Here is a 23,997-nt window from a genome sequence, read left to right as displayed (position 1 = left end):
CTTGAGCTTCCCAGGAAAGGCATTAGAGATCTGCTTCAGGAACTTGGGACCCATATTCTTGGAATGGATGGAGGGTGCTTGCAGCAGCCTTCTGGTTTGTGGAGCTCTTCTGCAGAGGGAGACCCTTTAATGGGGCAGCATAAATCTCAAATGGGGTTGAAGCTAATTTTAGAATTTGAGTATTGTAATGTCTGTTTTTTGTATGAGTTGTGGTAGATGATCTTCTTTAGACTGGGGATTAGCAGCTCTCCCAGTGTCTCGCCTGATGCAATTTCCTTCCCAGTGCAACGTTTTCCCTGGGAAGGCCTCTTACAGGGTATATCTCCATCTAAGTTAATGAACTGGTAAAAAAAGTAGTATTTCTGAGACATTCATCACCTTGTTGTGGTAACCATAGGTTTGAAGGCAGCTGGCCGTGCTCTAAGCCCAGCTCCAATCCTGAACACAACTCTGTAAGACTCCTTCCGTGAGGCTAAGTGCATGTTTTCATCTCAATGCTGGCAGTTTTACAAAACATGTGTCATACAGGGAATTCTTAGTTGGTGCTCTCCCATGTCTGTGCACCAGTGTTGTATTGGATAGGTAGACTTGTCTGGAGATATGCTAGGCAAACTAAGACCTTTTTAGTAGCAGCCAAACCATCTATAGCCTTCATGTTGCCAAACACTCCCATTTTACATGAGCAGACTCATTTTGGAAAGAGACAATTATTCTATCTTACCTCAGGTTGCTCTTTGCACTGCAATGCTGGGGGTGTTTGGTTATACAGAGACCTTACCAATGATGATGGCATTTTCCTCATGCATCAGTTGGGCTTGGGGGATCTGCTCTGCCTGGGAAGAGGGGGAGCATCAGCCACACCACCATGTCCAGGGTGTTGGCTTTGCCATGCAGATCCTGTGCCCCCAACTGGGTTTGCTTAGGGCAGGCAGGGTGCTCCTGTGTGCCTACTGCAAAAATAGGGTCCTGGCCTAACATATCTTTGATTATAAAATTGCGCTAACAATTTTAAGGATTCAGGTTTTGAACATTGTCTTTCAAAATAGGTCTCAAGGCATGTCCTTTTTTCCCCATTGACAAAATTCCATTTACAAAAGAGTTGGTTTTTTTTCTTTGGTTGGTTTTTGGTTTTTTTTTTTTTTTTTTGGCATATAATGACAGACAAAATAATTTCTTGTGCTGTTTCCTCACAGCTGAAAAAAAAACTGAATAAAAAAGAGGGAGCATACCAAACTTCTTGTAAACCTTAGATCTCAGAAAAGTAAAGACTCAGAAACAAGATATCTCTCAGAAAAGTGAAAAGGAGAGGAGTGATTCCAAAAACTTTTATCCCAGTGGAACAAACCAAATTAAAAACAAAATAAGGTTCTCCGAAATGATGAGAAGAATCATGTAAACGAATTACAATGTTTTCTGGGGAAGACATACTTTCTCTTCTGCACTTGTGTTAGGCTGATGTTAAGAGAGTAATTTTGTAGTCCCTTTGCTAGGAATGCGTAGTTGGGAAGTCTGCTGAGTTTTAGTTCGCTAAAATAAAACAAGATGGAAAGATGTGAGGAGTCAGCCAGAGGTGATTAATTTAATTTGTGTTATTTCCTTTTCCCAATATTTTTAAAAATAGCTATGTACACAAAGAAACAGTGTACTTATTGTGTTAAAGCAATCAGAATTTAGTATAATTTAATAGAACTTCTAAACAGGCAAACATGCTGTTTGCTACATATATAGTATGGTGCAGATTTCCTTGAGGACTCATAATTTTGAGAACTTCTATGTTTGGTGCCATCATAGAAGACTTTTAAAGGACCTTATTTAAAATATCTGCATAAACACTGAAGAATTAACTCTTTATTTTGTTCCTGGTATACCTACCTGATATTTTTCTGGTTTAGCTTTCTAATGCCACATCCGTTACTGTGGTGTAGACTGACAACGTACATCTGTTTCAGTAACTAATCTTACTTTTAAAAATGTTTTTTAGGCCTAAAATATAGTTAGCCTGGAAAAAAATCAAAACAACTATTTTGATAGCTCTTAAAAAAGCCCAGATAATGTTTTAAAGAAGCAAATAAGCTAAAGTGCAAGTTCATTAATAACTATTGAATGTCAGTCTAAAGATGACATTCCTGTATATATTTCAGCTATTTAGCTGCTGTAGTAGGTGCTTTAGCTTCAGAAAAGAAAGATTATACTCGAGAGAGCCTTGGCAATCTGGAATTATGTCTTCTTTCATAAGATCATCAATCTTAAGACAAAATTATGTGCATAGATCTAAGACACGTAATTACATGTTGTACATCTTTGTAAACCCAAATTTAACATAGAAAATCCTAGGACCAATGAATAACACATTCCGGATTTACCCCTGAAACCACATAATTTGGGCATGCAAAGTACTCAGTACTCAGAAGGTAGCTAAGTAATTCTTATAATGTTGCTCTTGCCCTTAACCACGAACACCTCAAAGTCCTAGTGTGTGTTACTTTCTGCTTTAAAGATCCTTGAGTAACCAGGCTTCTGTAATACGGTTTGTAGATTTAAAACATTACCCAGAGAGAGGGACAAGAAGAGCATGTAGGAATCCTTATTTTAGCTGATCATTTTGTGGAAGCTGTTACTTCAGTCCCTGGGAAAAAATATAAGAGGAAACTTTGGGTCTAGGCTTCTAGTGTTAGGTTCAGGTTTTGGTATCATGATATTAGAAAAATGCAATTTGCACAGATATGTTTGTATAGACATTTAATAAAAAGCATAGATATTAAAGCAGCATAGGAGACTGTAGAAGACTTCAAATCTGTTTCTGGTGTGTTCTGTTCCTGTAAATTGTTCTGTCTGGCTGGTGGTCTACACAGACATAATCCTGCTCCAGAGGGCGAGTTCAACTAATTGAGCTCTTGAGAGTTTCCCAGCTTTACATATCCATGACTTCTGAGGACATGTTTGCACTCTTTGATTCAAACTTTTGACACACAGTACAAAGGAGAAGCGCTCAGAATTTGTCCATGCCCATGTCCTGTCCTAACCACATCTCCCCTTAACATTCACAGGTACACGCTGGTGGATATTTTGCGCGCCATACTTCTTTCTTTAGAAGCCATGATAGAAGACCCTGAGCTTCAAGTGAATGGATTTGTTTTGATTATAGACTGGAGCAACTTCACCTTCAAGCAGGCCTCCAAGCTCACACCAAGCATGCTTAGATTAGCCATAGAGGGCCTTCAGGTAATATTCTTTCTTTTTCTCATTCTCCTTTGTTTTGTAGTTCATTACAAATCTAAGAGGCTAAAAAACCACCCTAAACAAAGCAAAAATTTAAGAATTTCTGAATAGCAATGCTATTAACACCTAAAGGTATGGGTGAATATCCAAGCTACAGTGGCATAAGCTGATGTGTGAGCTCAGTCAGCTCTAACTGTAGTAACTTCTGGTGTGTAGGCTACTTCTTTGCCATAAATAAGAGGTAACTTTTCTGTCTTTAAAGCCAAGTGGCTGGCTTCCTGTAAATTTAGACTCTAATTTCTGCAACAGCAAGTTAGAAGCAATCATTTGATCTTGTAATTTTGCACTGGCCTGATGAAATATGGGTTGCTGCTGCCACACCAGGTTGTTTTTTTTCATTGATGCCATCGGAGACCTGCTCTACATCATTTATCCTGAAAAATGTGGGGCACTGTGATTAGACAGTTAGCTGGGACTGTTTACTTATTCAAAGTTCAGCCTGTGCTTGGCTCTTTTGCTAAGTCAGGATTAATTTGAGCAGCAGCTTCTGGGACTGAGTATACAGTGATTTAAATTTCTTTCTGCTCGTTGTAAAGGCACTTTACATGGCACAGGCACATTGGTGGGAAGGATGCTACATAACTCTTGGCTTTCTCCTGTGATCTCTAATGCTTATTAAAATGAAAAACTAGAATCTGTAAAATAGTTGTTTCCTGTGCAAGCTTGAGTCACTGAGTTAAAATACGGTTAATTCACTCCTGTGGCAGCGTGCCTTGGTTTTACAAGGACATACTTTTCTTCTCTGTGATGTTTTTATCATTTTTATATTTTTATTACTCATAAAACAAAATAACAGCCTTATCTTTGAACTTTCTTCACTTTGATATTGCTATTTTTGAGGAAACTTGTATAGCAGTACTATGGAGTTTTGATCTAAATCTTGAAATTGCTTAACCAGTATTCAGCCTGCTGTCGCAGACAGAAGGGTAGTGACAGTTATGAGACAAAGATCTTGATTTTCATTTTGATTTTGTGCTGTTTCCTTATGCAGTGGTGTGATTCCATGGTCTTGAGAATTACATTAGAAGGTAGCAGTGAGATATGTGCTGAACAGTGCTGCATTTCCTTTTATTGCTTTCAAAGTTATTTTTTCTTTTTGTGCTGTTTTTCAAAGTTAGCTATTGCTTTTTTGTTTAGAACATGAATAAATACTTTAGTAGTCTTTGTTTTTAAATGGAGGTGTTTCTTCTTGAGCATTAATCAGAGATGCTTATTTTGAGGAAAGATGCAGTGGGTAATTGCATCCGAAAATATGCATTGTCCTGCCAATCTGCAGGTGAGCTCTGAGATTCTGTGTTCTCCTGCCATTGACTGGTTCATTACTGAGTTAAGGTGAAGTCCTTTGGCTTAATTTGCCTAGGTTCCCAGCTTTGTTTGTTCAAATATTCGAAGTCTAATGGTGGCCAGCACCCAGGGCATCATTTTGTGGCCTCTGTCTTCAGTCCCGTTGACTCCAGAGATGTAAAACTGGTCATGAAATGCTCTAGAGGAGGGATTGAGAAGGCACGGAAATGATAGTGTAAGATAAGACTCTCCCAACACTAGAGAAATCTGTCCTAATCTGTGACAGGTATTGCTACTTGTAAATAGCAACTTTTACAAGGCCTTTTACTACAAGTCTTTTGAAGAAATTTATTAGTTGGGCTCTCATAATATAGTGTTTAATTTTCTATGGAGAACCACTGAGGCAATGAGGGCTAACATACTAGCAAAACTGACTAACTTTAGTGATATTCCCCCAGTAGTTATACTACTTGGGGTGTTGTTAATTTAATTTAATTTAATTTTAGTTTGGTTTTTTGGATATTTTTCTATATAAAGATATATTAGAATCCATGGAAAGGACTAAAGACAACTGTACTGAGCATCTTAGAGGGAAAAACTCACTTCAAAAGCAATTGTGATGAGGAAGCAAATAAGAGGAAAGCATGATGGAAAGGTGGTACAGAGAGGTCCTTGGCAAGGCATGGGTTTATTTGCACCTTCTTGCAAGATTTCATGACTGAAATGTTACATTTCCTACTGTCAACGGGATTCCTTTTATTTTGGGACAAAAAATGCATAGCAGAAACAGAATTATAGAATCATTTAGGTTGGAAAAGACCTTTAAGATCATTGAGTCCAACCGTAAACCTAGCACTGACAAGTCCAACACTAAACTGTGTCGCTGCACATCTTTTAATTACCTTCAGGGATGGTATCTCAACCACTTCCCTGGGCAGCTTGTTCCAGGGTGTGATAACCTTTTCAGTGGAGAAATTTTTTCCTAATACCCAATCTAAGCATCCCCTGGTACAATCTGAGGCTGTTTCCTCTCTTTCCTATAATTTGTTGGGAAAAGAGACTGACATCTACCTCACTGCAACCTCCTTTTGGGTAGTCATAGACAGCAACAGGGTCTCCCCTCAGTCTTCTTTTTTCCAGGCTAAACAACCCCAGTTCCCTCAGTTGCTCCTTGTAAAACTTGTGCTCTAGACCCTTCGCATCATTCTGAATGATGTCAAAGTAAAAAGTTCTTAATCAGGTGGCATGAAAAAGAACAACTCACTGTTTATTTATGATATTTGTAAATACTCTCTGTTTAATCAGAGAAACTGAATTTACTTTGGCTTATAAGATTTAACAGGGCTCAAGATTCTGAACTTTACAATTTGGAGAATTTAAATATTTGTGTTACTTGTGTGGAAAGGGACAGGAAAAGTGGGATTAGTGACCACTGAATTTGATGTTAAGCAAATCCCTTTGCCTCCTGAATGAAATCTACTTAATTTGCATTATATTTACTTAGCTTCCATGGTGAGCAGAATATTCAATATCATACATACCAAAGAGAGTTGATTACAAACTGTTATTTCTGGGCTCTTCACAAGTGCTTATTTTTTAGGAAATTGCTTTTGAAAGTAAGATAAGTAAATACATAAAGTTTTCCACTGAAGACAAGTTCTGCTGTGTGCTTTGCCTGCATATCTATGTTAAATGGGAGTATGAAAAGAATCATACAACTGTCTTGTATACATTAGAAAACACTCCTAGGCAATGTTTTCAGGAAAAAAGTCTTTTCACCATGGAATTTTTAATGTGAAAGCACAGTAACTGTCTGTAAACTAGTGTGAATTTGCAGCGTATCCATCCCAGCAGTTCTGTACCAACCAACTGGTGCAGTGTAGGTCAGTGCTGATTTTTAGATCAAATGGTTTTACTAGCCAAGAGACAAAAAACTCCTGTGGAGACTGGGGCACTTGGCTCAGACTCTTGATGCTCCAGCCCTAGCTCATACACTGGCTTTGTCCTTTTGGAAAAACGGAGAGATACTTTTCCTTGAAGATGCTGGTGGCTACAGTATTTTTGTTGCTCCTCATCAGTGAGAAGGAGGATTTGAACTTAGAGCCCCTGCACCTTCCATAGTAAAGAATCAAAACATAAGCTAATGCAACACATAATACCCTTTGTTTTCTGACAAGGGTAAGTCTGGTGCCTGAGTGCAAAGAACTGTCGAAGGACTCAGAGGTGTGAAACCTGAGCAGAAGGAAAATGTTCCTGGAGGGGTGAGACCAAAACCCATGCCCTGACTTTAGCACCTTGAGTTGGCTCTCCTGAGCATATTCAATGTACAGGTGTTTGTGAATCCATGTTTAGGTGTGCAGTTCTCCCCATTCTTTGATTTCTGTAGCAGAACACTAAGTTTAGGCTTGTGAAGGAGCTCATGTTATTCAACAGTTGTGCTCCCGAAAGCAGGGTGGTGTTATAGCATTGTGTGCTCACCAGCTGAGTGCTTTGAATAAATCCCTTTCAAAAACTTTGAAAAACTTGACAAAATTTTGCCTCTTTCACCAGCAAGAGGTTATGAGACATGAATTCTATTCAGCTCGTAATAGTAGTTGCATACATGACAGATTTGCTTTGTATGTTGTCACTCAGGCAGGCTGTACATCTAAATGCTTTGCAAAACTGCATAGCTATTTGTGGCTAAATATTACTGCTTTTCCTCTAGTAAAACACTGGGGAAAAAGAGATGATACACATTTAAACTGAGAGCTGAACATATGTGGACAGTCAGTATTGTTGCAGAAGACAGAAGACTTGCTTTTGGGTTGAGGATGTTTACAGGACAAGACAGTGATAGTGTTGTGGGGGACAAGGCAGGTGTCCTGGGTTTAGCAGCAGCAGTCATTTTTTTTCCTTCTTGGTAGCTGGTGCAGTGCTGTGTTTTGACTTTCAGCTGAGAACAGAGCTGAAAAACAATGATGTTTTGGTTTGGCCAAGGACTTTGTGGGCCTCATGCTCTGCCAGGGAGGAGGGGAAGCCGGGAGGAAGCAGAGACAGGACACCTGACCCAAACTGACCAAAGAGGTATTCCATACCACAGCACGTCATGCCCAGGGGGGAACTGGGAGGTACCCGGAAGGACAGGGGGTCGGCCGGGTCGGACTGGTGGTTCGGCGCGTGGTATTGTACTCCTTTCCTTTGCTATTTTCTCTTATCATTGTTGTCGTTGGTGGTAGCGGTGGTGATTCGTATTGTACATTAGTTGCTAGACTGTTCTTATCTCAGCATTCCTTCGATTCTCCTCCCCATCCCTCTGGGAGTGGGGAAAGGGGGGGGCAGCCCCTGGGAAAGGGGAGGGGACGGACTAACGTGGACCTCGATTGCTTCCAGCCTGGCACCACTCACTGGGAGTAAGTGCACAAGCTGTCTTGGTTGGGGTTAAACCACGACAGCAGGTCTTTCAACTGATTGTGTCTTTTTTGTAACAAAGGAGGGATTGATAAGCTAAAACAAACTTGTTACTGTGAACATGAAAGCAAATCAGAAAGATCACAAGGACAGCATGCTTACAGCTACTATTGCTACCCAAAGCATCTTTCAAGCAGCTGTACTTGTGAGTTGTAAGGACAATATCCCAAATCATAGTTGCCTCAGCAGCGTTAAGGTGGAAGTAGTAGAGACCAGAGTACAGGGAATCTTATCTGGACATCATGGTTAGTTCACCAAACACAGACAGTGCTTGAATATCGCCACCTAATTCTGGACTGTGTCTGTACAACCAGCAGGTTGCAGTGTCAAGAATTTTTGACTTCATAAAATTACCTGGTCACATGCTCTGTGCAGTGCATAAGATTGCTAATAATGAGCTGAAGGAACAGTTGCTCAGACCTAGCAATGAGTATCAGTGAGAAGCAAAGTGCAAGGCATTAAAAATGCCTTTGCATCCAAACTTAAAACCATAAAAATCGCTCATTCAGTGCTGGAATTTTCTGCTCCTTTTTGAGAATAGGATCCTGAACATTTCCCATAGTGCCTGGGAGGATATTAAAATGTAGCAGGCTTAGAGATCCTCATTTGATACTCTTTGAATGCATGTAATGCCATGTGGGCTGACACCTCTTGGAAGCAAATGGTAAGAAGCAGTATGCTGAACTTGCCTTTCACTCCCAGAAATTCTGTTGTGTGGCATCTTGCTGAAAACTGCAAGGATGCTTAATTGAGTTACATATCCACCATCCAAACACTGCCGCTAGAGCTAGCAGAGTAACTGCTGGCAATAGGTTATCATCCTCTATGTGAACCTGCATGAGAAAGAGGGTGGGCACTCTGCCAGTGATTTGCGGATATTTATTGTACACAAGGTGTGATAACTTATATCTGGGGATATGGGCTTTAGTTTGGGCCCTTTGATCTAACTGGCACAGATGGCTCCTCCTGCCCTTTTTCCTGTGAACAGCCATTCTTACTCTGTCCTCAGTTCTTCATCCCACTCCTGTTGACATTGCCTTACTTTGTATTCCTCTTCACTGATGTGCCTTTTTGTCTCAGTGGTCTGATGTCATGCTTCAAAACCCCAGTCACTGTGAGTTATTGCATGGCATGTTAAGTTCATCTTCGACTCCTTTGGAGAACTCAGCCTCTTGTGGTCTCACTGGCCAAATAGTTTCCATGTCTGGCATTTAGTCAGCTTCAAATCTCCCAACTTCAAATCTCTTAACCACTCTTCATACCACCCTGCAAAGCAGCACTAGAGAGTGAGTCCTGATCTGTTCATGTATCAAGTGAGTCTTCTAGCCACTAGGCTGTTAAAGAAACAGTCCTTGTAGTTCCTCAGATTGGAGCTGGTCTGCTTGGTATATGTAACAGTATTCCTAGGGTTGGCCAGGAGATGCTGGAAGCTTCTGGTGATGTAGTGGAATGACTTTGCATGACATGGGAAAAGAATATTTTTTTGTATCTCAAGTTTTCTTTGACGAAGTAGCCATGGTTAATGTAGAAGCCAACGAAAATGCTCATAGTTGATATTTTTTCCATCAGTTCTGTCAAGAGAGAAAAACATTCAATTCAAATTACTGCTGCTTGAGAGAAAGAAAATGAAAGAGGTTCTTCTTGTATGTGCAGACCGTCTTTCATGAGCTTTTGCTAAATGCTAACCACTTTTCTGTCTTCTTTTTAATGGGAAACTGGATCTATCTGTAATAAATGAAGATAGTGATTAAGCTGAAAAACTAATACTATGCTAAGGTGAGTGGCACCAGCTTGAGAAAAGGAGGGCTTCGTAGTACAAACTTGGTGTAGGGAATTAACTCTTGGAATTGTAATTGATTTTGTGTTGTCTCTGGTAGGCCACAGTTTAAAAACCATATGGTTATAACCATTTAACAGCTTCAAAATATATAATTATTTTTGGAAGGAATTTTTCTTGGTCAATGTCTGCATATTTCTTTTTGCTTCAGTATCTTAAGGCCATGAAGGGAATAAATAGTATTCTTTCTCATAAGGTCACTTAGAAATAAAAGTAATTTCTTCTAAATTGTAATGTCAAAGACAGAAGACATGTTTTAAGATCATAGTTCACCTTCCTGCTAAGGCAAGATTTTCTCATGCATTATATTTTCTAGTACATCACACAGTTTAATTTAAAGTCTCGAAGGCAAGTCTGGCATATTCTTTGGGACCCTTTCTTTGACTTCTTGCTCTTCACATTTTCTCTCAGCATTAATCTTCTCTTTTCTATGTCAAAATGCCACCTCCTATAAAACCCTTTGCTATTTCACCATGTGCTGTTGGGTCCAAAGCAGGACTTTGTGTCTGATTTTCAGTAGCCCCAAAGAAAGGAATTGTTTGATGGAGTATCTGTCGGTAACAGCAGTGATATGGAATAAGGACATGGAGATGTTCTTTCTGTCTTGTTTGCCACCGGAGATTGTGAAATGTGAAAATCAGTGGGATCCTTTTTGTTTGGGAAGCTTAAAGTTATGTTTTTTGATACTGTCCAAGTTGCCTGTGTTATCAGTCCATTTTGTATACACATCTTTCAGGATATGCTGGATCATTTTTTGGAATTATTTTCACTCCAACCTTTGTGTTCTGTGATGCTCATAAATTCTCTGTGATGTTATTAGGCTGCGCACAGTTGTCTTTATTTTACTGTCTTCAGTACATACTGCATTTGCACACAGTACCTGTGATACCAGCTAAGCCTTCAGTGCCCAGTCCCCAGAACAGTACAGTGCAATCTTTTTGGTGATTTTTGTTTATGTTCCTTATCAAGTGTTCAGCTGCTATGGCAATTGTTTTAATGAATCTAATTTGACTTTGGTTATAAGCAAAATGTTGACTTTTTAATAAGTGATTGCCATGCAGCAAAAACATTGCTGTGATATTTCACTGCTGTTGAAAAACAAATGTAGGAAACTTCTCTAGGGGGTAGCTCCATAAAAATGTGAAATTGTATGTCTGGTGATGGTTTTTCTCATCTCATGTTTCATAATCATAAAAAATTTAACAAAATTCAATTCTCATATGTTTTAATAGGCATAACTTTGTTTAAATAAATGCTACTCTGGTGATTTAAGCACACAAAGAAAATAATATTTCTGAAGAAAGAATTAAATATACACTCATCATATTCCAACTTGGATAACATATTTTTTCAAAAACCCTACCCCAAAACCCCAGGCAAAATGCATTTTTCTCCAGTAATTTCCCGCATATTTTGCAAAGATCAGAATAAGTTTTGAAAAAACATGTCTAACTCCTTATTATGTGCAATGAGAAAATAGTGCTTGTAATCTTTCCCAATGTCTTCCATGATAAGAATAAAATGTTTTGTCTAAGTGTAATGAATATCCAAACATGGATACAGGCTGAAATCTGAGGTAGCTGAACATACCATCCTATTAATGGAAATTGGGGTGTGCGCTCAATCAAAAAAACTAACTATAACTCCGGTGCCTGGCACTGAGAATGTCTCATGTCAGTGTCTCACGCAGAACAGTTCTAGCTATGTCAAGGTGCTTGCTGGTTCTCATGCGCTACATTTTTTTGTTCATCTCAGTATAGGTTTGAGTCCTGACTGTAAAATATGTATCTAGCCCCCTTGTTTTAGGAGACTGAATCCAATACTACACAGTGGCACTGGAAAATTCTAGCTTTAGACAGTGATTAAAGATTGTATTTTCAAATGTATTTAATTTCTTGTTCTTTTAAGTTGGTTCTTAAGAATCTTTTAAACCTGTTAGAATCATTTTGGGAAGGGTTTGCTGTCTGAGAAGAACTGGGTTTCAACCCTTTGCACTTCCCCATTGAAAACACTTTCTGGAAGGAGAAAATAGTTCTGCTGTGGTTCAGGAAAGGGCCTACCTAAAGGAATGCTTAAACTGCAGTTGTCAGTTCTTACCTGATATTTCACTCAATGTGCCTTAATACCCACAGAATCTTCTGAGTTTGTAGGGAGGTGTCTTCATCCTGCACTAAGCTGTTTGAAAGTATCATTTAGAGCATTGGATCTTCTGTCTGAATGCCACCATGCTAAGTAGGAAGGATCCAGGATAAATCATCAAGTACTGGTAGTCCTCCAGCTTTCTTCTCATAAAGTGTTTGCAAGGTACAGCCAGTCCTGAGGTCTGTGATGGATCCTTCAGACCTTCATACAAAACCCCCATAGAGTACACTCCAGAAACAGTAGATGCATTCAGTAATTCTAGCGTAGTAGTTAAAACCCCAGCCTTTGCAGTAGGGATTTTTAACATGTGGGAGAGTCTATGGTAAAACGTAGCTTCATTTTAGGGGGAAGACAGAAAAGGTTTTAAAGGGTAGTGCTTAACAGAGGAGAAGAGAGGACAGAAAGGATGTTAGGAGAAGAGAGGACAGTTATGAAAGGATAGGGCAGTATAGGGCAGAGAGGAGACCTAAAAGCTGCTCTTACGGTTAGGTTTTGATGTGTTTGAAAGTAGACAATTCCATCTCCTATTTTATGGCTGTTTCCAATATCATTGACTAAAATGACATATCTAAGCCAAATTTTTAAAAGCTTTAAAAGCTTTTACATTACAAAATAAAGATTAACATTTTTTAAGTCATAGCTGACATACACCTGCAGTAATCAGCCTATATTATAATGCCAGATGTTATCAGACCCCTCTAATTTTATTTGGGAAGCACACCACCATAACACGGTGACTTTCACAGGCACCATATGTGCCTTGGCACTGTGTTCCTCCTCAGATCTTTACTCCACTTTCCAAAAGAAATATGGGCTAGCTACATAACTCTAGCGACATATTTTCATTGTGAGGGGATCCAGTTAAATAGTTATGATTGATGAGGGATTATGTGTCAGTGAGGAACTGGCTGAACCCCTTAACTACTTATTTTGCTGTCCTTTATCTTTCAGGGTTTTAGAGATGAAGAATCACAAGGCAAGGTTTGATGTATGTTTTGGGCATTAGCTGAGCTCCATAGGGTCATGCTTTTCAAGGCTTTTTGTTAGGAATATTGAGCAATTGATTTTCTCTGGAAAACCTGAGGGCATCTTCATACTATTGCTAGCAGTATGATCCAATTCTGTTCCCCAAGGAAATTCAGCAGGGGTGCAACTTAATGAGACCAGTGAAAGGAATCTAACCACTCTATTTATAGCCCACTAATTGATCAGGGTAGCCACAATAGGAGGAAACTTCAGAGAAAATCAATGCAGTATCAAATGAAAATAGCACTCAAGCTTTTAAAGAGAGCTGCATGGAAAGCCAATAAAGAATGAATCCATTTGACAGTCCATGGGAGCAGCTTGGACCATGTGTTTCTTGCTTGAAGTTGTAGGAATGAAATGAAACTATGCAGCATCTCACTTGCAAGGTGAGCCTTACTATATGTTTTCTTCTTCACCTTGTTGATATTCTGTCCCATTGAATCTTCTTGATGAATTGTTTTACTTTCATATGATGGCTGTAAATGTCTTCTTCTAACAGCTCCCCTTTGACAACCTTATGCTTTTTTTGTAATGAGCTCTGATGTCCCTCCCTGAGGATAGCAGCCGCACTGCACAGCTGTATGTCCAGGACTTGGGCAGAATCCCAGGTCTCAGGACTTTCATTTAAATGCAGAGAGAAGGTGGTCTGTTTACCTTCTGTCATCCAAATACTTGTAATCATAGTAGATACACAAACTATAACTATTTGTACTCATTGCTAGTGTTTCTTAAAGCTGTGTAATGGATCTTTGCTTCCTCCTTATTTCATTTTTTCCTCATGGTATCTACTAAAGTCTTGAACAGCCCCTCCATGCTCCATCCCGGAGAATTTTGGTTTTCTAGCTGATATTCTCCTTTACTGGGTGTATCTCCATGCCATGGGGCTAGGTGCCTTTTGGGTTGCTGTATTAAGATTGAGCAAGCAATAAATTACCATAAAGGCATTTTAGCAATACCTTGCCTCAGAAAGAGCTAAAAGGGGAGCACATGTACACTTTGGTGACTTTAAATGTGCTTTTTGTTCTTGTGTGTTTACATATACAAAATTTTGCCTCTTCTAAAAAAGATGGCAAACTCAGTGAGGGGGAGAGTCACTACTTGTGCCTTTTATACAAAGCTGTCCAAGCTAATAACGTGTGTCTTCTTTCAATGCTTGAATATGCTTGCAGATAAATGGATAAAAACCTTGCTATGTTTTATGGCATGTGGGATACAGTGCTTACATTGTTTTTCTGAGGAAGAATGTGCATTTTTTTCTTTTTCAGTAGGATAATAAAAGGAACGGCATCATGAAGTCACTGCATGAATAATCCTGTTTTTCTGCAGCTGAATGGGAAAGGAGTAAATAATTTGTACCTTCCCTGAACAGTTATTTTCTGTGGGCTAAATTTATATAACAGCAATATCTAAGCATATTCATGGTGCTACCTTTTATTTCATTAAGTCTTAAGCTTATGTGGTGACATGGAGTTGTGGCTTAATTAGCTGAATGAATAATATCAGAAATATTGTCAATTATCAATATGATCTTCATTTTTCTTTAAACCCCAACTGGGAATCCAGTTCCCAATGACATCAGCAGTTGCCGTGGTGAACTTTCATAAGCTAGTCTTTAATCTTTCATTAAATCACAGGCTAGGAAAGCAGACATGAGGACCAAGATAAAAAAAAAAGCCCGTGCATCTGTAGCACTGATGTCTTCTCTGGAAAAAAAAAAAAAAAAAAAAAAAAACAGGTATGCCTCTGTTTTTGGAAAAAAGGTAATTTGCTGCACTAGTGAGCACACTGTTCCAGCCATGTATATTGTTTAAGCTTCACCATGAAAGAAGAATCTGCAGGATGTAAACAGAGGTGAGATCTGTGGGACTTGAGAGAGGCCAAAATCAACTATGACGCGAGGGCCTGAATATGATGAATGGCTTAGCTCTGCTATGTTGCAGTGTTTGAGAATGGAAGTAGGGGTGACAAGTTCAGTAAATCTTCTTTTAGCTACATTGGGCTTTAGCTGGATATTTTTCAGAGCAAAGGCTGAGATTTAAAAAATCTGAAAAGTCTCCGTGTGAACTATCAGCACAGAGACAATGTTTGAACTCCCACTGGGGATGACAGATGGGGAGAAGGGAAAGGGACCAATGGCAGAATACTTTGGGGATCATGTGAAGCAGGGTGGAATAGGAGGGTCTTTTGAGGAACACCACTGAGTTGGGAGGGCAAATGGAAACCTGGCTGTCAATGCCAAGCTCCCAGGCATTTGGTGCACTGAGCTGAGATTGCTGTCACTATTAAAGAACATACAGGTGCCATTTAAAGCTTTCTTTGTGGAACGATGCCCCTGAATAGTAGTTTGGGTCCATATGTAACTCTTATTTGGTGCTGTTTTATCTAATAAGTGAAAGTTCTTCTTCCCTACAAAACTTAACATACTTATGTCATTACATCACTGTGGTTCTAGGAATACTGTTGCTGTAGCTGTTACTGCACAGGTCTTCTCAGCAGTTCATTTTTGCTCAGGTCCAGCAATGCAAAAGTGCTGTCCCCTGTTTTTGTCCTAAATTAGTCCTGGCCCCGACTAGGACCAGGTGTTGAGTCAGTGCTTCCCTGTGTTTGTTCACTCTCTGGTGTGGATACTTTCTGGGAAAAGGAGTAGAATTGTAATTTCATATTTGCTTTCCTAGACTAGAAATGGGAGAGCCGTAATTTTACACTTTGGAAATGGAAAAGCTATTAAAGAGGGAATAGGGAACAGAACTACAGCTGTGTTGTTTTATTTTGCAAATATATTAATTGAAAAACTGAGAAAACAGAAAAGCAGAATTTGGATGATCTAGGTTCTTTTTTACAGATTTTAAAGTTTGGATTGATTTCCTTTAAAGTCACGAAATCTTGCTCACAAAGCTTTTATGCTTTCCCTGAGGCTTCTCCTTCCTGGAAAGGTTTTTGACAATTTTAACTTAGTCAAAAGTAGTGCACTAAGCTGTAATTTATGTTGCCAAGCTTTATTTCCCAAGGCTCTGCCTTCTCACATGTAGAAGCTGGTGAAACTGCAGAATAGAATTATCTTTGCCCAGTCTGCAAGAAGAGAAGCTGTCCCTTAGAGCACTCTGTCCTGTTTTCCTACCAGCACTGAATTTGCACTTACGTCCTAGAAAAATGCCATTTGCACGGATGACAGACTGTCACAGGGCTGCGACAAAGGTTATTGCTGTGAGATGGGAGCCTTTTGGCATTCTTCTGAGTCACTGGCACCATCTGTCCCTCTTCCTGAGGTAAGGCCGGATGGACTGAGTGGAGCCCTGGCATGCCATTCGGCTTTTTATTTGGCATTCCTGAGCTTCCATCAGTATTGGTCTGATGGGGAGATTGGTTTAGGATAACTTGTTTTGTTCCATGTTCTGCAGTGAACCCCAGGCATAATCTGCTTTGATTCATGTTTTGCTGCAAAGCAGACAGTTTCAAAGTTACTGGTTTTGCTATTAGTGCATCACATTGTGCTAGGTGGTGCTTGCTTCGCACACCTTATTCAGAAGCTTGAATTTCTTTTGAACATATGCAAAAAACTAAAAAGGGGATTCAGTCGGGATTCACATAGACCAGAATTCTGGTCACCCAAATAGTGTCAGCCTGGTTTCCTTCTCTGCTTTTACTGATAAGGCAGAAGATGTGTTCCTGTCCTTTCTCTCTTGGGTTTGATCCTGTCAACATGGAGTGAAATTCACAAAGCCCTGGATTCATTAAGCCCAAACTGATCAAAAAAGCCCAACCCTTAAACTGAATCGTTTTTAGGCAACAAAAAGCATGTCAGTAGACTAGTACATGTAAGGGGATTAGGTTCCTCACACCACTGTGTGGGATGACATGGTGAGTATTGGTCTTGCAGTGGAGCCATAGTGTTAGAGAACAGGACTCTCCCAAGGATGAATGTTTACTGGATGAGTGCTCTGCTAGGATCGCTGCAACACCACATGAAATAAAACCTGTGAGAATCTGAAGTTATTGCTGTTAGTGAGCTTTCAGCCAAGTAGTATAAGTGAAGCATGGTTGAGAAAGACAGAACAAGTGGAGAGATGCATTTCGGCATAGGCATAGCAGTGAAATGCAGATAGGGAAAAGGAGTTCTCCAGGGATGATGTTCAGTGAAAAGAGAGAAGGGAATAATGACTGAAATCTTTGGGATGGTCAGAGGTGACCTACAGCATTGAAACCTGGGGGGGACAGTTTGCACACAATAGGAAGAGTGTGGAGGAGACAGAGGAAATGTGTAATGCAGCAACTGAGGGAATCCTGTTTCTTAAGCATTAACACTAAAATAAGAGATGAGATGAACGGTGAGTTATATTACAGTGAAAGGTACTATAATGTGCTTGTATACTGAAGAAAAGGAGAAGGAGGTTTGAAAATAGGAGCTGTCATAAAATGTCTTTGGGAGTACAATTAGGGAAGTTGGTGCTGAAAAGTCAAAATTCTGGGTTGTTTCCCAGGTAACAGGTGAATGTGTTGGGGGCAGGCGAGATTCAGGCTGTGGAGTAGGACTCGGGGAAGAGGTTCATGTTTGTGTGCTGTTTGTTTTGCCCTCGTTTTCAGAGTCCTGAAATAGGTCTCATTTACCTTAGAATTACGTAACAGTGAGTCAAACACAGCTTTTCAACATCTTTAATTAGTACTAGCAATTGCATTTCTAGTTAACACATTTGAGGTAATGGAAAAGGCATTGCAGAAAAAGCTCAGAGGTTACTGGCAGTGAGCATGCAGGTGCCTTTCACCAAAACTGATCCAAATCTCTTTTCCATCCTTATGAGCTAGACAAGATGCTCCAGTGCAGGAGGTCTGAACTTCCCCATCTGAAATGCTGGTGTCTTCCTATGTCTTTATGGTTTCACAGGCTTCTTTATGCTCTGGCGCAGCCTGCTGCACTCCTGAAACCCTGCAGCTTTGGAGAGCTGGTGGGGGTTGCCTGTCCACAGACATCAGCAGAACTGGTGTCAATTTGATGCAGATTTAAAGAAAGCTAGGCCTGCCAAGTTGGACAGAGTTACTTGCTTGAATTTCAGAATCTGGCTTCTGGTTTGATTCTCACTTCAGGCATTATTTCAGATCCCACATCTGAAAAACAAAATATCTTCTCTGCCTGGCTGGGAGCCATGTCCAGGGCAATGCAGTATGATCTTTGCTGGGAGTACATTTCATCTGCAGCAGTGGTAGATGATGCACTCACTTGTGCACATGCTTTGATAGTAAATAGCATTTGTAATTTTTACTGCTTTGTGTAGTAGTGTAAAACACACTTCAGTATCATTGATATGGATGAGGGAAGAATAATATTTATGTGGACTATATAGAACTATACATCCTGCTAATCATGCCACAACGTTTTTATTTTATAAACTTTGTGCTCTAGTGGAATTCACATTGCAAGCTTTTTGCATTAATGCTGGGTTATATTAATCTGTCATCACTTGTTTAACAATAGCACTTCAGAAAAGATAATACAGTTACTTGTGAGCACGTGTACATCTCTATTAAGAAAAAATGCAATGAGGGAGAGACCTTTATTACAAAAAATAAAATCCTTGTAAACTGATTTTTTATTTTTCTGTGAACTATAAAACCATGAGGAGGTCTTGATCATATTATTTATTTAGTATGAATTCAGTTTCTCTGTTAGCCCAGCTCCTATTCCCATCAGGGCTGTGCTGCTCACCTACTGATGATAGGGGATAAACATTTTTTATTATTATGCTTATGAAGCCTCTTATATAGAAAAAGCATTCAGTACATACTCAGTAGTGGAGGACTCTTTCCAGACAGGTAAATTGTTTCAGAAAAGGAGACTCTCACAGCCCAGATAAGTTATTCTTTAAGACTTACCACAAATAGCCGTTGGTGACAATGTTTACAACCCTACATGGGGATTTATTAACTGTGTAATCAGACTGGACCCGATTCTCACCTGATGCAGAGTCCAGCTCCTCAGAAGCTGTTAGTTATGTTGCTGTGGCTGAGGTTCTCCAAAACCCCTGAATGGTCTCACCAAATCTGGTGGTCAGTAAGCAATAGTGCCCCTCAGTTGCGTCTGGTGTTCAAAGCTGGGCTCTTTCTACTCTCTCACTTTCCACAAGTACCAATTTTGTTATTGATCCTAGTCTTTTAAGGCTGAAATCCTGGAGTTACCTGTCGAGTTAATGGGAATAGACACAGAACTGACTTACTTAACACTTACCTTAAATATAAATTGCTCAGTCCTGTAGGAAAGGAACTGGAATGCTGAATGGGTAAGAACAGAACTGGAATGTTGGGTAAGAAAGTATTTTTCTTTGAGAGTTGTTTTCATCTTGCAGCCATTTCTAGTGTCCATTTCAGACTACACAGAATGTGAACAAGAAGGTTCAACAACAGACAGTATGAACAGAAGCATTTTTGTGATAGTAATTTCCATAAAAAAGTGCTGTTCAGTAAAGGTCACTACAGTGGATGGAAACAGCTCCCAGGACTTCTTAATATGTATTTGCACAATAGACCTCATAATGCTTGAGCAGCCATTCTGTTTAATTAGTGGTATTTAAAAGGTTTAATCTGTGTAATCGATATAATTTAAAAGGTCTATAGCTTATATTTGAAAGTGAATATGTTTTCATTGTATGAGGCATAGTAATTTAAAATTATTTCTTTATTTTTGTGGATTTCTTGCTGTTTCATAATGGGCAGCTGCCAGTGGAGAATGTCTCTAAGAGTGTGACTATGTACTTATAAACTGGCCATGACCAGGGCTGGCCCCTGCTGCTGGAGTGGCTATTTCCTGGCTATTAGTATTTTTGTTAACCTAAAAATATGGCTACATCCAAAGAGCCTTCTGGGAATGGTGCCTTTTTTCTGCTTACTTTCCAAATTGGTTGGGAGAGCACTAAGTGGCTCTGACTTTCTCTAACAGTTTCACAGTGCAGATAAATTAGTTTCTCCTCCATGAGTGTTTCTGCGTGCTATTAAATGCACAGTATAGGTGATGCTTGGGTTTTGTAAAATGTTGTTTTGTGTTTCTTGGTATTTCCTGTGGTACATTTTAGTAGAACAGGGACTATCTCTGTAGTCTGAGATCATGGAGTACATCTGATGCAGTTAAACTAGTGCGAGGCCTCAGTGAGTTCAGGTGAGTGAGCTTTATGTGAAAACATTGCTTTGGAGATTGTTGCACTCACCCTTGCAGGCTGGTGGTGCAGGATTGGAATGTCACAAATTTGAGTTCAGCACACCTACTCACTATTAACATTTATGGATCTTCTCAGTGTTAAATGTTTGTAGTGATGGCATGATCACATCTCGCATTGAATAAATTGTCATGTCTGTTTTTTTCAATGCTTGGTGGCACTTTGAGGCAGCTGAATGCTGCAGTAAAAATGCTGGAGTCAGCTGAAAGTATAGAGGGAATTTAGATAGGCAAAATGAGATCACTTGAGTTGTTATTTGACCAAGACATTAGGGTTAATGCTTCTACTTCTTCAGTGGCACCATGGGACTTCACACAACCCAAAGTGGTCGAGACCTCAGTTGTTTCTTTTTCTGCTGAAAGCTGGCAGCTACAGCAAGCACACCAGTCCTATTAGATTGTGCTGGAGCTTTGGGGCAGAGTGGAGTCCCAAGTAGAGGAACCAGTTACTGAGATGTCAACAGTGGTTGTGCAGCACTGTGGCTTCCACCTGGAGATTAACCTGCGTGGCCTCACTTCACATCTGAGGTCTGTCGCAGTCACAGAACTGGGAAAAGTTTCCAGCAGTGTAACAGCTCAAAATAACAAAGCAATCTGTTTGAATACTGAGGGTGACTTGGGACACACTGGTAGTTCTTGTCTGTGATTTATTTTATCCCATAATTCTCCACATCAGATCTGCATGAAATTCAATTTCTGATCCTGGCATAAACTTGCATTTTGTATGATCACAGCCAATAACTGTGGAATCTGTTAGTATAGCTCCAAGGTGCTGCATTCATATGCAGAAAACCAAGGGCACTGTAGTTGTTTTAAAAAAGGTAAGAAGAAAAATTATAACCTTTTGCAGTACAGCCTGTCTAAGAAGAGTTGCAAATTTTCCATCAAAACTAAATGAAAATGTTTATGTAAAGTGTCTCACTTCAAGAGGTTTTTTCTTTCTGTATATAAGAATCAACTGGGTCAAAACTGAAATGTTTCAGTTTGGGAAAGCTGCCAATATTGAGTGGAGCACTCAGACAGCTCACGTCCCCATTTACCTCTAGGCAGTATCTGTTCCTGTCTCCAGGAGAGACAGGAGAGACTACTGTGCACTGCAGGAGAAATATTTCGACCAAATAACATTGTCTTTGTAAGGAAATGAAAGCTTAGAGCACTCAAACTGCAGCTCCCAGGGCAGTACTAACAGCTAGCAAGCATTTTGAGATAGCTTCCCCCCTTCTTCTATACATCTACCTTCTTCCCTTTCATCCTGTATTTCAGTGAATTCAGATTCTAAGGTTGCCTTTGCCTTTTGTATACTGGCAGATTTAGCTGCTGCATTCTTATCACAAAACACTTAAATATTCATGCTGCTTTTAATTTTAGTGCTGAGAAGCTCTAGCGGATATAGCAATGCAGGAATTTGGGTTCAGAAAATGGAAGACTTCCTAATGCTTCAGCTATGTGTGAAGATTTATCAGACAAGCTCCAAAAGGAGCAAAGCTGACTGGAGTACTCCTTTAAATGATCTATTTCAGTAAATACACAGTCAGGATCTTTAAAGGGCTAAGCATACGTCTTATGTGTCTGATGCCTAGAATAGGGCTCGAAATAGTGTTCATTCAGGATGAGAACAGGTATTAACAGATCTGTAGTACTACAGTGTACGCATATATACACATCAGCAGAGTTCTTTGCTTGAATTGCCAAAAAGAAGTGTAACAATGCAACATATTAAAAATGGTCTTGAGGTTATTCCAAGTGGGATTTATTGCATTTAAAGGAATTTAAGTGAATTATCTGTGATTTCTTATTTCCCTGTGTGCTGGCAGTAGGCAGCCTGTCTCTCCATTACAAGCATTTGGTTGATTAATTGGCCCCTTGCTTGAGCTGGTTTTTTCCGTATAGCTTATTCTAGTACTTTCCCTTTTTAATATTGTAACATCAAATTTGCTCAAGGTCTATGAACTAATGTGCATTAAAACTCAAGCAGCAGCAGCCCTTAATACATAATTGATCTACCAGCAGGACACAAAGAACTGATTCTGGTTCCTAGATAGGAAGTGCCTTCATTTTTTTGTTCTGCGCTGGTAGTCTGAGCTCTTAAATCTATTTTAAATTAAAGTGAATAGGCTACTGGAAACTGACAAATTATCCGTAGTAATAAATTATTTAAGAGATTAATTTGGTGTCTGAGGCATAATGATTTTTATACACAAACACACACACTATTCGATGTATTCTTTTTAGATTTTGATGCAGTTCTGTTTGTTGGCATGTGAAAATACCTTATATCTAGCAAATGTTGCACACTTCAGGTTTGCATTTGTCTCTTGCTGTGACCCCACACCCGTTAGTACCTAACAGAAGACTTTGCTTACTTAATCTGTTTTTTGTAGAAGTGCAAGAGCTTTGCCACATGCTCTCCAGATACCCTGAAAAACTAACTGCATCCCTTTGTGAATGGACAGGTTGGGAAAGGCCATGTCTACTTACATTAACATTGCCTCTGATTCTGCTTGTTTGTCAACGTTGCTGTTCTTGGTTGTTGAGGAATGACTCTTCACTGTTCAGTTAAGGGGGGGTAGAAGCTTGTTTAAGGTTTAATATTTAATGATATTCTCATTGAAGTGAGGAGTTCTGTATTTTCAGGCTCCTTTTGAGGTACACATGGCAGTCACAGCAGGGGCATTTGCAGCTGTAGCATGAATGATAAGTGGATGATGGTTGCAGGGTTGTGTGACTAATAGCATGTATGTGCCGAATGGCGTGGTGTGATGCAGCGAAGGCTGCTGATGAATGGGAAGCAAGTGGAAGCCAACAGGGTGTCTCTCCCTTCCATTAAGTCCATTCAGGCATACCATATGTCATCGTCCCTGTACTGGGGTTTTAATTCTCCTGTTAGTATCAACCACTAACAGTGGAGTGACAGTAATATAACAGCAGAAAATTTAAGCCATGCTGTAGATGAGGGCTGCAGATCAGAAGCTGACCAAATAAGAAAAGTAGTAAGGAAGAAAGAGGAAGTAGGATCTTCATGTTCCTGTTCTTAAACTGTCTGTAAAATTGTGCTATACTCTTTTAGTATACTCTATTGGACTTAAAAGGCTACAATTTGAATAATGTTTTAACAGTAGTGTAATAACCATTTTACAAACTACAGTTATAATCATTTAAAGATGTTATATATGCAACAGCAATATCTTTTGTTAAACAATGCTATAATTGGAAAAAAATATACTTTAAGATGCTACTGCCTACTAATAGGTTGGTAGAGCTAAGAGTGTAGCAGTAAATGGTCAGTCTTAAAATGAAAATTGAACTTCTATCCTAGAGGTTTTGCTAATAAATGGAGTTAATCAGAGTGTTGCAGGCCTGCACCAGTCTGAGCTGCCTGTGTTGCCCTCTGAAATTTCTGAAAAGCTGGGCTCACAAGTGGGTGTTGAGCCAGAATAGGGGAGCAGCTCATTCCCAGCTTTTGGAAACCGAGCCTGGTCACTGTTGTGCAGACAGCTTGGCAATTACTACATTTTGTAAATCCTGGTTCAGAGAGTATGGTGCATGAAGCTTCAGGGTTTTCAAGTAAAGTGAGTCTTTGTCTAGGTGGAATAAGACATGAACACTTCCGGCAGTCACTTGTGTTGGGAAGATGAGTGATCTCAAGCAAGCAAAGCACTTTTGAGTATATTATACAGGGTAAATATTAACATCTACCTGAAAATCAGGGTTTTTTTATTTAGTTTGAGAAGTCTGTCATCACATTGGTTGCTTTGGCTGATGATGAACTTCAAAAATAGCA

General features: G+C 39.6%; 1 protein-coding gene across 1 annotated transcript in view; it reads left to right on the top strand.

Annotated features, from left to right (window-relative positions):
• The window catches only part of CLVS2 (clavesin 2), a 51,121-nt gene that overhangs the window by 7,646 nt on the left and 19,478 nt on the right, over positions 1–23,997 (top strand). The window contains exon 2 of the mRNA XM_061378177.1: positions 3,048–3,222. Coding sequence (XP_061234161.1) covers positions 3,048–3,222 — 175 coding nt within the window. The remainder of the gene's footprint in view (positions 1–3,047; positions 3,223–23,997) is intronic.

Source organism: Neopsephotus bourkii, unplaced genomic scaffold, assembly GCF_033783945.1.
Source record: "Neopsephotus bourkii isolate Nb327-2 ecotype Australia unplaced genomic scaffold, CSIRO-AGI_Nbou_v1 NB_1765, whole genome shotgun sequence".
NCBI classification, from domain to species: domain Eukaryota; kingdom Metazoa; phylum Chordata; class Aves; order Psittaciformes; family Psittacidae; genus Neopsephotus; species Neopsephotus bourkii.
This window is presented reverse-complemented; position numbering and strand designations above follow the sequence as displayed.